At 33.6% G+C, this 16,989-nt stretch overlaps 1 protein-coding gene across 1 annotated transcript; it reads left to right on the top strand.

The window, feature by feature from the left end:
* The first annotated feature begins 1,259 nt into the window (after positions 1-1,259).
* Positions 1,260-16,514, top strand: LOC118746050 (akirin-like). Its single transcript, XM_036479781.1, has 4 exons — positions 1,260-1,565; positions 13,898-14,214; positions 14,286-14,645; positions 16,273-16,514. The coding sequence occupies exons 2-4, from the start codon at positions 13,977-13,979 to the stop codon at positions 16,281-16,283; spliced, it is 609 nt and encodes a 202-aa protein (XP_036335674.1). The 5' UTR covers positions 1,260-1,565; positions 13,898-13,976; the 3' UTR covers positions 16,284-16,514.
* Positions 16,515-16,989: the final 475 nt, after the last annotated feature.

The following is a 16,989-nucleotide window of genomic DNA, read 5'->3' as shown; positions in this document are numbered from 1 at the left end:
TTTTACTCTCACTTCAGAGAGTAATTTTGCTGTTTGACTGTTTTACAGGATTTTTCACGAAAAGTATTTGATCAGAGCTTATACAAGGTTCGATAAACTGACAGTTGTCTCTCTCGCACCGCTCCCTTACCGGCCGTCTTCACATGCTTGAAAATCTCGCTTGCGTTCTGCTTTCTTCTCTCGCAAGCGAGATAGAGTTTTGTTGACTGGGCATTTGACAGCATACTTTTTCATTTGTAAAATGTCGCCAAACAAGAAGGTTCAAGCCTTGCAGGCTCTTAAAAGTTTGAGAAAATTAGAAAATCTGCATAAAGAGATGTATACTATTTTCAAGTGAAAAATGGTTGCCTCTAAATTTGTATTTGCCTCCAAAATAAACGATGTTGCTACTCTGAAGAATTCTGCGAAATGAGAACATAGCTGTCAAACAACAAAAATGACAGTTGAAAGCGAGCGAAAGCTCGCATACCGCTCGAAAGAGCATGCTTCGTACTTTTTGCGGTCTACACGTGCGGTTTTTTTCCGGATTTTCCAGCACGTGCAGACGGTCGGTTAGCAGTGGCACCGTGTTGCTTCTTCACAAATTTACTTGGAAAAGTGTAGCTTTGTTGTGAAATAGAAGATAAGCTTTTGTGCAATATAATATATTTGTATATACATATGAAACATATTTAACTGATAAAAACATAAATTGTTTTTAAATTGGATGGTTACATCAATCTCATAGCAGTTTTATTTTAATTTTGAGCAGTTTTTGTTCAGCTAAGTAGCACATAAATTACGTAATTCACGTAGATATATCAATATTACTGTCAATATTTCGTTTAAAATGCCAGATTTCCTGCAAATACATTCGAATTTACAAAAGGAATTTCACTACTAATTGCTTACTTTGCGTACTTTTCTACTACCATTTTCGCACCAAGAGATTTCATTCTCCCCTTTCTTCGTCCTTCGTAAAAGCAATCTTTTGTGAGGGAGTGTCAAACCGCGACTGTCAATAATTATCTAACCTTGTATTAGTTGCGTTCCCTAACTCGCAAGAATTTACAGGAATTTACCAGAAAGCGTTCCCGTGCTCGGTTCACTGGCTTATTTTGCTTTTTGACAGTTTTCAGGTTTTAATCCAGAAAAGTTCGGGAACGCAACTATTATTAAATCATGGTACGTAACAAATGCGTGGTGTGCAAACATGGTATAAAATATTAACCCAATGCAACCTTGCATTATCGAAAGTGATTACTTCGTTCATTTTTCTTCTGAAGCTTATCGAAATTAGTCGTCAGATATCGTCACCAACTTTCATTGTGCTAAGAATTTTACAAAATTTCGGAAATTTCAATATAAAAATTATATTTGATACTCGAAGAAAAGTGTAAAATTTCTAAAAGAAGAAACTTTCAATATAAATTCACTGTGCTTTAAAGTTGCCTTTGAATTGTATGTTCAACAAAAGAAAAATAATCGACTTTCCAAGTCAGTCAAATTGTGCAAATAAAGTAATCTGAAGAAAGGAAAACGAAAAGGTTGAGAACGACGAATTAAAAAGTATTGGTTGTGTACTGGTAAGAAAAAATTTATATTAAGCCCCTTCTATAAGCAAGTGCATTTATATTTTCAATAAATGTGTTCTTTTCTAATTTATTGGCGTATATCTACGATCTATTGCAGTCGTATCTACATGCATACATTAAGTATGTACTATGTATACATATGTATACATATAAGTATGTTCATTTGGTGTGGTTAGGTTTTCAACATTGGAAAACCTTATTTGTGCAACCATCGCAATTCCAATAATGTGATACGCGTTTGTAGATGTAGAAGTATACGACGAAAGAGCGTAAATTAACAAAACGTATCACCAATCCATTGGAATAAATAGAATTCCATATGGAGCATTGGGTGCGATTAAAGTACATTTCCTTACAAGTAAATTTAAATATTTATTTTTAAATATGTAAATATAAATAGTCTATCTTATATTAAAAAACAGTGATGTAGGCAATACAGGAAAACGCGATGGCTACGACTTTATTGGATTTATAAGGATTTCAACGTTCTGCTGGCATTAGTTTTTTGAAAATCCATCTCTGGCTAAAATTGTGGGAAAAGGTCAAATAGAAAATACTAATATCTTATTCAAAAACAGAAAAAAAACCCTCCTTCACTGTGTTAATTGCTTTACGTATGGTTTATGAATGCATAGATGCCCTTCGGAGATTTCTTATATCAGCAAATTAGCATTGGTGAAACTCTTTCCTTTCTGTAGGTTATCATATCACTCCCAAGGTGTGTTAAGTAGAAATATCGCACACCGTCTTCAAAAAAGTCACAACTCAAAATAATACGTTTGTCAGAAAACGCGAAAAACTATTCCTTAGCACATGATAATTATAAGGGCAAGGGCGACTTTACCTTATGTTTTTTTTTTAATTACAACAAAAATTTGCTCCAGCTTTTGCTAAAAGGTAAATAAAAGCTCTGTGTACATTTTTAGTGCTTAATTTCAAAAGTACTAAGTTTTGAGCTGTGACTTTTGAAGACGGTGTGCGATATGTTTAATTACGTTTTCCAGAATTAGGTACTTGTCTGGTCCTATATTAATTATTACTTTTTTTTTATAAAAGTGCAGCTCATTATCTAACAAAAACCATATAAATTCATATTTCAAACTTTGTGCAAAAATTATTAAAATTCTGCAAAGTTGCTTGCATCTAAATTCTCAACTTTTTTGTATAATTTCTTTTTGAGTATGCAGTTTTATAGCCCATTAAATTTTACTATGATAAAAAGTGTAATTTTTAATATAATAATAATAAAAGATTGGCGCTTACACATATGTTAGTGTTCGGCCGAGCTTCTCCTCCGATTTGTGGCGTGCGCCTTGATGTGTAAGTTTTAAGTTGCTAAAAAATCGAGTTGGTGCTGGCCATTTTTTTCACGCCATGCCTTCCATACAAAGTATGTTCGACAATTTTTTTGTATGAAAAAAAGCGTACAGTTAGAATAAAAATCTATCAAAATTAAAGCATTTCCTAGCAACTTAAAACTCGCAGTTTATTATGCTTGACTATAATGGGCTATAAAACTGCATATCGATGGCTGAGTGTAAGATCGACCTATCTCGGCCGCCAGTTCGAAAACGCCCTCTCAGAAAATGTTTCAACATCGCCCTATTTCAGAATTTGGTTAAAGAAAGCCCCATTTTAGAATTTAATTGAAAAACGCTCTACCTCAGAATTCGTTTCAAAAACGCCCTATCAGCACATTTTTAGTGTATTTTCGTTTGATATAGGGCGTTTTTGGCGAACTCTGAGAAATGGCGTTCTTCAACCAAATTCTGAGATAGGGTGTTTTTCAATAAATTCTAAAATATGGCGAGTTCAGTCAAATTCGGAAGTAGGGCGTTTTCGAACTGCCTGGCGGAATAGATCGATCTTCCATTCAGTATCGATAACTCAAAAAAAAATTTAAAATTTAGTTGCAATTTTGGAGAATTTTTATAATTTTAGGAGAAAGTTTGAAATATATACTTTTATACTTTTACAAAAAATAATTAATATTAAATAAACAAAATATATATAGCCAAAACTGGTCTATTATTTTGGCCATGGGCGTATATTGTTGATCATTGTGCCGAAACGGTTGCCCCGAAATAATGTTTTTGCAGTTACCTATAGCGAAAAATATCCAGACGCCTAATTATTGAATTTGTTCATAAAATGTGCAATTTTCGAATTGCCTTGTAGAAACTAGCTCAAGCCAAGCTTTATGCCGTTAAATTTCGTTCTTAAGTAAATTCACATACAGTGTCGGACATGACATTTTGGAACAAAAAAATCAATTAAATTTTGTACTAATTGCAAACTCTTTTTTTTCAATAGTTCTAAATTCCTTTAATTATACAGTTTTATATGGTATATTCACAACGGTGTCGTAAGTGTCGTATTGTTGTATGTCGTAAACGTTAAACGCCTAAAAAATATATTAGGGGTTTGCAAAGTACCATCAAAGACATATTACGAATTTTCCAGGTGTTAAAAAATAGTTGGTTGTGGTTTTAAGCAGGGTTGTTGCGAATATTCGCATTCGCATTCGCAACTGCGGAGCTTCCGCATTAATTTTAACATTCGCATTCGCTTTCGCATTCGCAATAATCAATGCGGAGCTTTTGCGAATGCGAATATTTTGCAAGTGGACCGATAAAACGTATGTATGGCAAAAAAAATTACACATTGTAGCCAATATTTTTGCCTGTGGTCGTAGGAGTATTTGTGTAACAAAACTGGTCAAATGTCATATGTATCAACTTTGATAAAAATGTCTTTAAAATATTATTTCTTAAGCTATATAAGCGAGCTATCAATGGGCAGCCATAAAAGTTCTCACTTCTACTTGACCTTTGACGTACGTCAAAGAGAACATAGTCCTTTTAATAATATATTTTTTCTGTGCTTTAAATATCTACTTTGGGTTCTTTCTTTATTATGATTTTTTTGGACCAATCTTAAAAAAAAACTACACAAAAGAAGAAAGTGTACACTGTAATTCTTAACAAAATTTTCGTGATTTGCTTTTGATGTTATAGGCGGCATACACGGTGCGTCTGACTCGTGAGTGGATGTGTTTGTGAAAATAAATATGTGTTAGTTACACCAACATGACTCCGGGCATGACTCTGAATGATTCAACTGTGTGTAGTCGAAGGCGAGTCAACACGTACACAAATGATTCGCGAGTCGGACGTACCGCGTATGCCACCTATTACATTTATTCGTTTGAATAATTTCAAATGGGGCTCTTTGGGGAATTTATTTTTAGCAAAATTTAAAAAACAGTAGTTTTGTTTACTTGTTGGATAATATTTTTTTCATAGGGATATGCATTGGATCCTTGGCTAAAAACTTCTGTGGTAAACTGTCTCTTTTTTGCTATTTAAAGTCAAAGAGTAAAAGCATAAACAGACGGCAGCGTTGATCTGGATCAACTCGGGAATTAACTGCACAGGATTAAGTCCGAGTTAGCTTTTAAGCTTTTAGCTCCTTCAATAGGGATTTCCAGTAGAAATGATCAACGTCTAGCTGCAAAGAGAATCGATGCTCAAATAATTAAAAAGCTATAGGTCTGACCTTTAATTAGATAAGAATTACGAAACTATCTGTTATTCAAATGATTATAAGAAAACGGGGTGCTTAAAAAAAAATAACAATATTCTGATCCGATTCGGCTGGCAGCCACGACTTTGAAAACAGAATTTAGTTCAAAAATAATAATCTATTTTCCATATCCATCTATTTAGCTCGCTATAAGCACAAATTTTTCACAGCAGTCGCAGAAGAAAGTATTACAAATGAATTACAAAAACTAAAATCGAAAAGTGCTCTAAAGTTACAGGTTCTCCAAATTCTGAAACAACATGACATATGTATCTGGTTTGGCTTGTAAGCGCTGTTTAAACAACGATCTCGCCATTATGCTAGATTCTAATTGTTTTTTAAAAATACTTGACATCCGCATTCGCATTCGCATCCGCGGATGTTAGCTGTTAGATATTCGCATCCGCATTCGCATCCGCGGATGTCTAAAATTCCACATCCGCAACATCCCTGGTATTAAGTTCTTTAAGCATCTATTTATGCTTTTAAAGTTTACGACATACAAATACGACAATAGTCCCTTAAATTTTAGTATACTTATGTGAAAAGTTAAAGTGTATTAAAAGTATCGTAGATTTTTTAGAAATTTTTGTTCCTACGCATACAAATATATTGTACTTATTCGTTATACGGAAGAAAACTACAATAAATCTGAAAATTCAACGGTAAGTCCTAAACACTTGAAAATGTCATATTAGCTTCGTTTCCTTGCAAACGAGCGGCAAAAGAATGCTCAACTCGTGTAAAATTTCCTTTTACCTACTTAAGCAACCCTGTTGGTATCTGGCAAGAAAAATATGATTAGTTTAATGGGATTTATAACAAAAACTAATGAAAATGCGTAATATTTCGAACCAAAAAAAATTGTACATTGAATATCTCTGCCGTTAGTTAAGCTATTTAGGTAAAACTAAAAAAAATTAAAATACAGATAGGTATATACTTCGGTTTCATGCCAGCTATAAAGATTTATCTCAAAAACTACGCTTTGCTCTGAAACTTAAAGAATACAAAGAACCTCCATTTTTAGAAACAAAAAAACAATTTGTACACTAAGTTCAAAATGATAAAAAGTTATCTATTCAATACAAATTAGTATTAAGTTTAGCAACCTTCGGTTTCTGGCATGATTCTAATGCTGGATTTCCACTAGGCATTGAAATGACAAAAAATGTATGCCATTTAAAATAATGCCATGTGGAAATGAACTTAGTGACTATTGTTTTAATGTAATGACACGATTATTTTTTAATGCCCGACTTCGTCATTTGTCATTTTTGCCATTTAATGCATAGTGGAAATCCAGCATACGCCTTCTATTCATAGAGTGAACTAACTTCTATTTATAGAGCGAGTAAATTTTTCTCACTGGCTTTAAAACTACCCAGCGGCGAACTGCTAAATGGGCTCCATCCACAATATGCATTGCGTGATTAAAACACCGCTGACCCAATTTAAAATTGTAATGCGCACTGTAGGCACTCTGCCCACAGTGTGCGTTACAATTTACGAACGAATACGTTTTTTAATGAACGCCCGAAGGTATTCGGTCACATCATACTTTCCGATTACAAACAAAACCTGTATGTAAAGTACGCTAACCATAAAGCGGCCATGCTTATAGAAAAGTAATCTGAATTGTAAACGTTTCATTCCGATATACCTCCTTCGAGGAGTATTCGATTATGTATTGTGGATTTGCGCCGCTGGGTGTGCTCAGACGTTGGTATGTACTAGGGATGTTGCGAATGTGGAATTTTAGACATCCGCGGATGCGAATGCGGATGCGGATGTTTAAAAGCTAACATCCGCGGATGCGGATGCGAATGCGGATGTCATGTATTTTTAAGAAATAATTTAGGAGGGTAAATTAGGTGATTTAGGTAAATAAAAAATGGAAAGGTTAATAATTTTTAATAATCTGCCTTATCCTGATTTTTTCCCGAAAAAAAAATTCACCCGAAAATTTGTATTCCGCCCATAGAAAATATGTATTTATGTACATGAAAACCAAAAGTGAAAAGTCAACCGGTTCGGGGAAAATTAAACTCATAATAAGACTGAACGTTTTTTGGTACTTGAATTTAAAAATTGGAAGATTGTACTTAATAAATACTTTTTGAAGGGTCGTAAATCAAACCTGCGCCATTATACAACTACTCGCTCGAGGCGACAAACTTGAAAAACTGGAGACTTGACAAAATTGTACATTTTTTTCGATTGACACTGCAGGAGAGGACTTTCAGTTATATTTATTTATTTTTTATTGCGGTGCAATAATTACTTTTTGAGAATTTCATCGGGGCTGCAAATGTCGGATGTATCCTCCTGACTTTCATCTTCACAATCTAGCATCATGGCACAATCGTTGTTTAAACACCGTTTTTTTCGAAGGAATTCTTCATTCTCATTCCTTTGGTTGTTTCGGAATTTGTCACGTCATCAGCGTTTCTCTATTTTAGTTTTTGTAACTCAATTTTAATGATTTCTTCTGTGACTGGTTAGATATACGTCTGTGCACTTGCACAATATTCCAGGGACCGAAAATAACAGTTATTTTTTTTCCGAGTTAAATTTGGCCTAATATTTTTTATTAAGAAATAAACGTCCTATCCGAATAATAAAGAAACCGCTTATCCAAATTAAACAAATTTGGTATCATATGAAAGAGGACTGAAATAGCTTTTAAACAGAAATAACGAATGAAGGTTACCACCTCTATTTATATATTTTTATAACTTAATACTAAAGAAATTCATGTAAATACATGACCCAATGTTTGTTCTATGGTAATTAATTACCATTTTTTATTGAAATATTTTTCAATGTGTGGCTTTCCTCTTTTAGATATTTCAGTTTTAAAGCTATTCAAGTCCTCTTTCATTGGATACCAAACTTTTTTAATTTGGATAAGCGGTTTGTTTATTATCCGGAAAGTACTTTTATTTCGGAAAAAAATAACTGTAATTTTCGGTCCCTTTAATATTCGCATTCGCATTCGCAAAAGATCCGCATTGATTTTTGCGGAATTTTGTTAAAATTAATGTGGAAGCTCCGCGGTTGCGAATCCGAATGCGAATATTCGCAACAACCCTGTTACATATATTTGTAAACGTACAGTTATGTCGTCGCCTCCGACAGCTAATGTTTGGGCTCTTTAAGCACTTGCTGACTCCCTCCTGCTCAGGCTTGTCTATGAGAGACGCAAACATTTCCTCTCTCGCGCATGGCGTCCACGGAAGCTAGCAGGGCACGCGATATTTTTTAAAATATGTCCGCGGCAAAATTATTCTTTTCACGGATAATTAACGGCAAATTATCAGATAGTTAGTTTGGGTTTAGCTGGTTTCCTTAATTGGTTTTCAGAAGGTGCCCTGCTAACTTCCGTGGATATTTTTTAAAATGTGTCCGCGGCAAGATAATTCTTTTCACGGATAAACAACAACGGAAGGTGCGATATTTTTTAAAATATGTCCGCGGCAAAATTATTCTTTTCACGGATAATTTACGGATAATTAACGACAATTATCCGATAGGAATTTTTGCTTTGAGAAAAAGTTGTCCTGCCAACTTCAGAGAGGTGCCATCGTATCGATTTCTTATTATCAGTCGCTCTAAAACGTCCGCCGAAGGCAACTCGCCTGATCGAGTCATTTTCTTATTACCTGAATGAGCTGTTCTCTTATCACTTTATTATTGCTATAGGCAATGTTTGGACAATTTTTTCTTATTTAATATTTAATTTATTTTTGATTAAAAAATTACAATTTAAAATTTGGTTAATCCCATCTTTGGCATACATTAGATGTTGATGCAAAATTCATCAGTTTGATTTTTATTGAAAACATATTACTAAAATTACATGAAAGAAATGATGTTGCCGATTTCTCACCATGTCAATAAATCGACGAGTCGCCAATTGGTTGCCATTGACGATTGTTGCCTATTTCTCATGTTTTGCTTGGTGGGTTATTTTTGGTGATATTTTGTATTACTTTTCACTACGCTTTATATACAAAACTTCCCGCTTTAATTCAACGAATATTTATGAATGTACATATTTACGTTTTCGGCAACCCTTAGTAAAACTGGGTCATAAAGGCCCGTTCTGGTGGAAAAAGTGGATCAAGATGGTGGCCAATCTAAAATCCGAAAATCAAGTTTAAGTATTCTAAAGCTAAATGCATTTAATATTTTAGTTCAAATTTATTTATTTCATTTATTCATTAAATTTAAAACTAATTCAATAACGGATTAAACATAGTTATAATCTGAATTAAAGTATATTTACCTATAAATATAATCTCAATCAAAGTTCGTATTTTAATCACCTCGTTTACCCATGCAAATCTCAGATTATTAGCTGTAAAATTTGTTGTGTCATTCTCATATCTCAAGGAAAAGTTAAAACTCTGATCTGTGCCACAGTGATCACTTTTTTCTGCTATATCAAGCAATTTAAATATATTTTAACTTAATATTTGTTTAAAAATACTTTTTACTCTTTTCCTTACTAGCGTCCATTTTTGTTTACTTTTTCATTTGGCATTTCTCCTCTTCGCAAAAATAATCGATAAAACTCGGTTGGACACCGAAAAGTTATCGGTTTAATTTTAGATTATTTTATAATTACAGATTAACGATGACTTATTTCCTTTTCTAATTACAGGTTAGGGAGCTAAGCTCGAAAATGAGGATAATCTATTTATATGTAAACATAGTATTAGAGTGGCGAATGCCTAACGCTGACCAGATGACTGCTTCATGGTTTCCTATGCTCTTTGGAATCCGTGTTGTGGACAATTGTGTTGGCGTTGTCGACGCGCTGGCGTCGTCGTTTCATTTTAAAGTTGCCGATGACGCTGCCACAAAGCCCATCGGCGTAAACTTTAAAGTGCTGAACACCTTGAAACGACTCGTAAAGCCACAGCTTCCAATTTGTTATCTTCATTATCAAAACGCTTTGTCGATGGCGACATGATTTTTCTGAACGCGGCAGCGACATCATGAATTTTTTATGAGTTTGGCATAATAGAAGAGGAAAAACCTATATAATAGAAATAAATCTAAACTGGCCACAACCACAGTCGTCAAAATAATTTTTCTAATTTTTTTTAGATGTTTGAAATTTGGACTTGCATGGTTTTAGTTAGATAACGAACTATACTTTCGTAAAAGATAATAAACATTCAATTAAAAAAAAAAAAACATTATTAGCCAAAACTTGGTAAAATGTCCTGTCTCTATTTATCTTTTTGTCGCCGTATTAAGGCTTTTTTACACTTTTGGCTGACAATTGCGAAAGCCTTATCTCATACATCTAACTTTCTAATGAAATTAAATGAATTGTTTAAAGTAACTTATTTTGTAATTTTCAATAAGGGACACTAAAATGGTGTTTAAAACTAGCATTCATGTTTTTTCTACTAATATAACCCTATTAAACATAATTAGTGCAGTAGTAGGGACCTGATATTTTTATACCCGAGCCAGTAGTTGGCACCTGATATTTTTATAACAGCCAAAACGAATGCTCAGAATGAAGAAAGAAATCGATTAAGCGGTGACTGTCTGTCCATCCGTCCGTCCGTCCGTCTGTGCACTTGGTACGCGTATTTTTTTGAGCCTAGGACGGATTGTATTGAAAATGAGCAAAATCTGACAATAACCACACCTTCCTCCCATATAACGGTAGTTTTCAGAAATAAGAAAACTGCGATATTTAAGTAACTACTGAAGCTTATTCGCTCAAAATTGACATTTACAATGATTTTTAGGTGAAAAGTAAGAATATTGTAAATTTTTGGAAAGTGGGCGTAGCCACGCCCACTTATGATTACATATGTATATCTTAGTTACCGCTCTACACCAATTTCCAGTCAGTTGTGTTGGTCTTGGCAAAACACCAAACAGATGAAAATTAAAAATAAATTGGACAATAACTGCGCCAACAACAAGGTGAAAAAATATATTTAATACGTTCGCTGGGTAGTTAGTGTTCGGCTTTCCCCGAACTTAGACTTTTTTACTCGTTTTTCTTAAGATAGTACCGATACTATCGAATGGTGAGGCCCAAAACTATCGAACAGTTCAACCATCGATAATTTTGCAGGTCTATACCACACTACGGGTACTTACATACAGGGTGTAAAATAATAACTGTCGCACCGGTTTTTTGAAAAATAAAATGATCCTTTCTTTTCCACAGATTTTATTTTAAGTTTATTAATTCGTTTTTGAACGTCAAACTTTATTTCGGCTTACCAGCGGTAAACACTTTGAGAGAAAACGGCAAATGGTACGCAATTCTTCGTCGGTTAATGTAACAATAAAATCCTTTTTTCGCAAAATCTATAAAGGACCCTTTAGTTTTTCAAAAAATAAGTAAATAAGTTCCATTATAAGAAATGTTTAACACGAAGAAAAGAGCTTTACAAAGGTTCAAGCAATATCACAGGATAAATCAAAATGATTAGTTGTTCCTCTACAAAGTCATTACCGGCTCGGCTATTATGATATGTTTTTCATATGCATTGATAGTAGATAAAGCCGACGCACTATGTTCTTGCTTGAAACTCGCCGCATTTAATTTCCGAGGCGAACGTGCAAGTTACGTGCGTTTGCTGTTTTATGTGGATACAATGGCAACGTAGGTATACCAAAAAATACTTGGTACCTGACAATTCCCTCACAATTCTCAATGATACCGCCATTGTGTTATCGTTTTACAAGTAAAAAAGGAAATACAAGAAAATTATTTTTGTACATACTATTTTGTAAAATAAGCAAAAGAAGTAGTGGCTTTGGATTTAGCTTTGATCATAGTACATAACATGAAATGCGTAAAATTAAAATTATCTGGTATTCATAGAAATTTATTAAAGATACCCCTGCAAGAACAGTGACCATCATTTGACAAATCATTTGACTGGCAAGGCTGATAGAGATTTCTGTCACTGGCTACCTACAAGTTTCTATCACATTCTAAAGGGCAGTGTGAAAAATCTGATGTAAACATTTGTGTACATATGATCTTCCGTCTTCTTCCAACTTATGGCCTTATATATTGGTCTCTTTTTAACCAACGCAAAATTTGCAAATGTGTTAGTAAGATAAATGAGAATGTGTTAGTTTCCATCACACAATTCTTGTAGGGACGTAGTCTTGATGTTTTGAAATTTTCCTTCTAAGCCAAGGGATAACTACCCTGCAAGAACAGTGACTATCATTTGACAAATCATTTGAGTGCCAAGACTGATAGAGATTTCTGTCACTGGCTACCTACAAGTTTCTATCAAACTCTAAAGGGCAGTGTGAAAAATCTGATGTAAACATTTGTGTTCCGTCTTCCTCCGACTTATGGCATTATTTAGTTGTCTCTTTTTAACCAACGCAAAATTTGTATATGTGTTAGTAAGGTAAATGAGAATGTGTTAGTTTCCATCACACAATTCTTGTGGGGTAAGCAGGTATAGACAAACCCGTTTGGTCTGAGTTAGCCCACAAAGGCGAGTTGCTACTGTAGTTCATTTTTAGCATACATATATATGCTATGTGCATGTACATATGTACATATCGTCGTTTAAAGTACAAAACCGCGTATCAAGAAAATGCAAAACCTCGTATGTGAGGCCAAGATTTTGTAGGTGAGAAACAATATTTTGAAATGTGAGTGTTTTTCTCTAGAAAATAATTTATGCAACCTAACATACGCGGTTTTGCATTTTGTTGATACGTGGTTTTGTACTTTAAACAACGATATATAATGTAAATACAACTGCTACAAAATTATAAAGGGCTCAGTTTGGAAAACTGCTTCAAGAGAAAAACAAAAGTGTGCAGCAGTTCCTTCATTTGATCTTAAATATATATACATACATACATATGTAGATGTACATATGTACTTTTGTATGTACAGCAATGTCCACGAAAATAGCAGTGTGACGTATTGACAAATATATTTTCTTGTTTTTAATAGGGGTATTAGTCAAAAGGGGTATTACATGAACGCACTACAAGATCAAGTAAAAATCAAAAATTTATTAATTTTTTAAACAAATTCTCTCATCTTATTTAATGAAAAAAAGTTTGATATTTTGGTGAAAATTCGTTTAATTTTTACAATTTTTGTAGAAAGTTTGGAACTTTAATTTGTATGATTTTTGTTGTAGAACTAACTATATTTTTATAAGGAAATAATCAAAATTAAATGCAAGGAAATTAAATTGTCAAAAGTTGTCAATACGTCGTGCTACAATTTTCGTGATCACTGCTGTAAATGTCTATGTGCTGATCTTTCTAGCATTGTTACCACCACTGAGCGAATTGCTATGTTCTCTTATTCTTGACTATTACTGACCCTTTCTGCAGGTAGCTTGCCATTTATGTGGACGTTATTTGAGTTTTTAAGTCATCCCTTGTATTTTACTTTCTCCCACATTTCTTTGAATTCCTATGGAATTCTGGCGATTCTGTATATTCTGAGACATAAGTATATACGCATGCACATATATATGTATACATATGTACACACGAATGCATCCTCTAACCAACCACGCTGCCAGGTGCGGTGCCTTTTAGTGCGTTATTTTGCTTTCATTGTATTCCTTTACCTGTGAACATTTTTAATCTAAATCAGTTGATTCAGTTCTGTAGCCTATTGCACACATTGATTTAAAAAAAAATTTTGTGGCTTAAATTTTTAATTATTAAATACATAAAAATTTTTTTAATTTTAGTTTTCGTTTCGTGACTTTAAGCATATAATACATCATATTCAAGACGGCACAACTATTACTAAGCTATTATTAACAAAAAATGGCATGTGCAACACTCAAACGTACTTTAGACTGGGAAGCGTTAAATCAACGGCCTTCGAAACGCAGACGTTGCAATCCGCTCGGGCATTCATCAGGAAATGGATCATCACCATTGCGCTCATCTGCAGCTGCCATCACTTCCTACGAAAACATTCATAGTCCCAGCGGTAGCCGCATTTCTAAGGAACCACAGCCCAATCCATTCACAGAGGCCAATCTGTCAAAAATTTCTCCAGGTAAGTATAAAGTGGCTTTTCAAAAAGACAAAGAACTAATGCTTCTCTCCGTATTCAATTTTATGAATTAGATAAAATGGCTCAGGATATTCGAGATGAAATCAAACGACTGCACCGCTGTAAACGTCTTCAATTTTCATCGTCCACCATAGACGGTATGCAACAGGACTCAGAATCTAGTGGTTCCGAAATGGGCGCCGAAAGTCCACGTCGTCCAGACACCCCACCGAGCTTGGTGCGTAACCCGGAGAAGGCGCTTTTTACATTTAAACAGGTGCAATTGATATGCGAACGTATGCTGAAGGAGCGAGAAGATGAGATACGTGAAAAATACAATGCTGTGCTGACTACGAAGCTCGCCGAGCAGTATGATGCGTTTGTAAAATTCACTTACGATCAGATACAGAGGCGCTATGAAGCCACGCCAAGCTGTGAGTATAAATTTTAGTTGCATTTACCTACATATTTACAGTGTCGAACATGATAATAGGGTCGTAAAATTTTGGCGTATTTGTTTAATGCTTATTACTTTTTTTATTTATAAAAGTAAAGATAGCTTCTTATCTAACAAAAAGCATACAAATAAAAATTTCAAAATTTGTGCAGAAATTATAAAAATTCTGCAAGGTTTCAACAAATTTCAAATTTTTTAATCAGAATCTTTAGAAAGAATTGTAGCTCATTAATTTTTAGTACAATAAATTCTGCCAAGTTTCAGAATTTTAAATCGAAACTCTTAGAAAAAATCGAAGCCCATTAAATTTTAGTAAAATAAACAGCAGCTTTCAAGTTGCGTTTTGACATTTTTTTTGTCGATAAATTAACGCTTTTTCTTCCATATAGAATAGTTTTCCAACCTACGTGCTACAAAACTGCATACCAAAGTTTTTTCTAAAGATTCTGATTAAGAAGTTTGAAATTTTGGTGAAACTTTGCCGATTTTTTATAATTTTTGCACAAAACTGGAAATTTGGATTTATATGGTTTGTATTAAATAATAAGGCAGCAATAAAAACAAAAGAAATATTCAAAAATTGCCAAAACGAGCGACCCTTTTAATTTTTACGTATGTAAAAATAGTGTTAATGGTATTGTTTCTAAACAAGCATCGTGATTCTTATTTTGTTGCTATCTTCTTAAACGCATTAATGCAAAGCATCAGCCTATTATTTTTTAACTAAAGGTGAAAAGAGTATTATATTAAAAATTGGCATTTTGTATGATTTCACATATTGGACATATTGATATGTCATGATTTGGAAATAAATGAGACTGATGCTTTGCGTTTATGCGTTTAAGAAGACAGCCAGTGTTAAATACAATAATATAATAACTTACACCTGGAAAATGCCTTAAAATGTGTATAAGCAGAATATTAATTTTCTTAATTTATTTCTTCAGTTGTTTATGGCGAACTTTTGCATTTGAACTACAAACAGTGATCCAACCGATCTCAGTGTTTCTATTGCTCATGTTTTTACCTTCCTTTTATTATTACCTTCCTTTTATTAACTCGGGATGTAACTATGTAATATTGATGCGCCTAAAAGATGCAGCGATTTCTATTCTCATGTTACATACCTGATGACAGTACGAATGGCAATTATAATAGGGAGGTTTTAGTTTTTTAAACTATAATTTTATCTGTTCATATACAGCTTTTTAGCACTGGTATGTGTATATGTATGTTTTTCATATCCGGTTTGATACTAGTTCATTGAGGATGTAGCATACCTTTAGGCACTAGGTATTGTAGGTCACTCAGGCATCTTTAATTATGTACATCCGTTTTAAATGATTTTTGACAAATTATTGATATAAATCGAATACTTATTAGAACCACATACAATTGAAATAAATCATTTAACATCCTTAAAACAATCCAGCCTAGTGACCATTAGATTATAATTATTACAGTATAGGCCAAACTCTCCAAAATAAACATTACAATTCATAATTATTAGACTAACAAAACTGATAAGTTTATAAATAGATAGCTATGTATTTATGTATTAATACAGTTCGTTATATAGTTCTATCTTTTATTTTCTATTTCAGATCTTTCATAATCGGACCTCAGGCGTACTTTATTACTAGTCGCTAAGATTTCATCGCAAATATACATAAGTACTGTATGTATATGCGCATTTTTTTTTTGTTGAAAACTACAATGGAATGGAACGCCCATCCTAACTATTGACAATTTGAAGAAGAGAACTGAAGCGAAAGCATTGAAATATTCGTTTAAATTATGAAAAACGCCCGAAATATAAAATGAAATTGATTGACTCATAAAATTAGCTGGCGTATTTAAGTTTTTGCATTAAATGAAGTCATCGTCTTGAAATACCTTTCCGTTAAGGCAATTCTGCTAAAAATATTACTATAGATAGAAAACAAAGAGCCTCATTGCGAGAGTCGTATCGAAGGCAAGTCGTTTGTCGAGAGTATAGAAAATTTCATGTTTTCTGCATAGTTTTCGACGATTTTCGTCGTTTATATTTTTCAGCATGACAGTAGACAATGCCCAGTAGTCACTCCAGCAACACTCCCCAAAAAGTCTTTGGGGAGTTTGTATGCTGTTACAACAACAACAACAACAATGCCTATGTTGGCGAGTCGTACAATTTAGCCTAATTTACGTCTTACGCAATGAGGCTGAAACTATAAGTAAATACATCGCAAAACATGTTTGAAAGCGAGTGTTTGTTAAAAATATATATTCTAATTTTTATAGACTGGGTTGTAAGTTATAAAAAATCTTGTGGCAGGCAC

The sequence above is a fragment of the Rhagoletis pomonella genome, unplaced genomic scaffold, assembly GCF_013731165.1.
Source record: "Rhagoletis pomonella isolate Grant_MI unplaced genomic scaffold, Rhpom_1.0 Rhpom_scaffold_00010, whole genome shotgun sequence".
NCBI classification, from domain to species: Eukaryota; Metazoa; Arthropoda; class Insecta; order Diptera; family Tephritidae; genus Rhagoletis; species Rhagoletis pomonella.
The sequence above is the reverse complement of the archived record's forward strand: the minus strand, read 5'-3'. Positions and strand labels throughout refer to the sequence as shown.

Coding starts and splice junctions, on each gene's coding strand:
- LOC118746050 (XM_036479781.1), top strand. CDS start 13,977: ATGGCATGTGCAACACTCAAACGTACTTTAGACTGGGAAGCGTTAAAT. Junction 14,215..14,285: donor TCTGTCAAAAATTTCTCCAG/GTAAGTATAAAG, acceptor TTTATGAATTAG/ATAAAATGGCTCAGGATATT.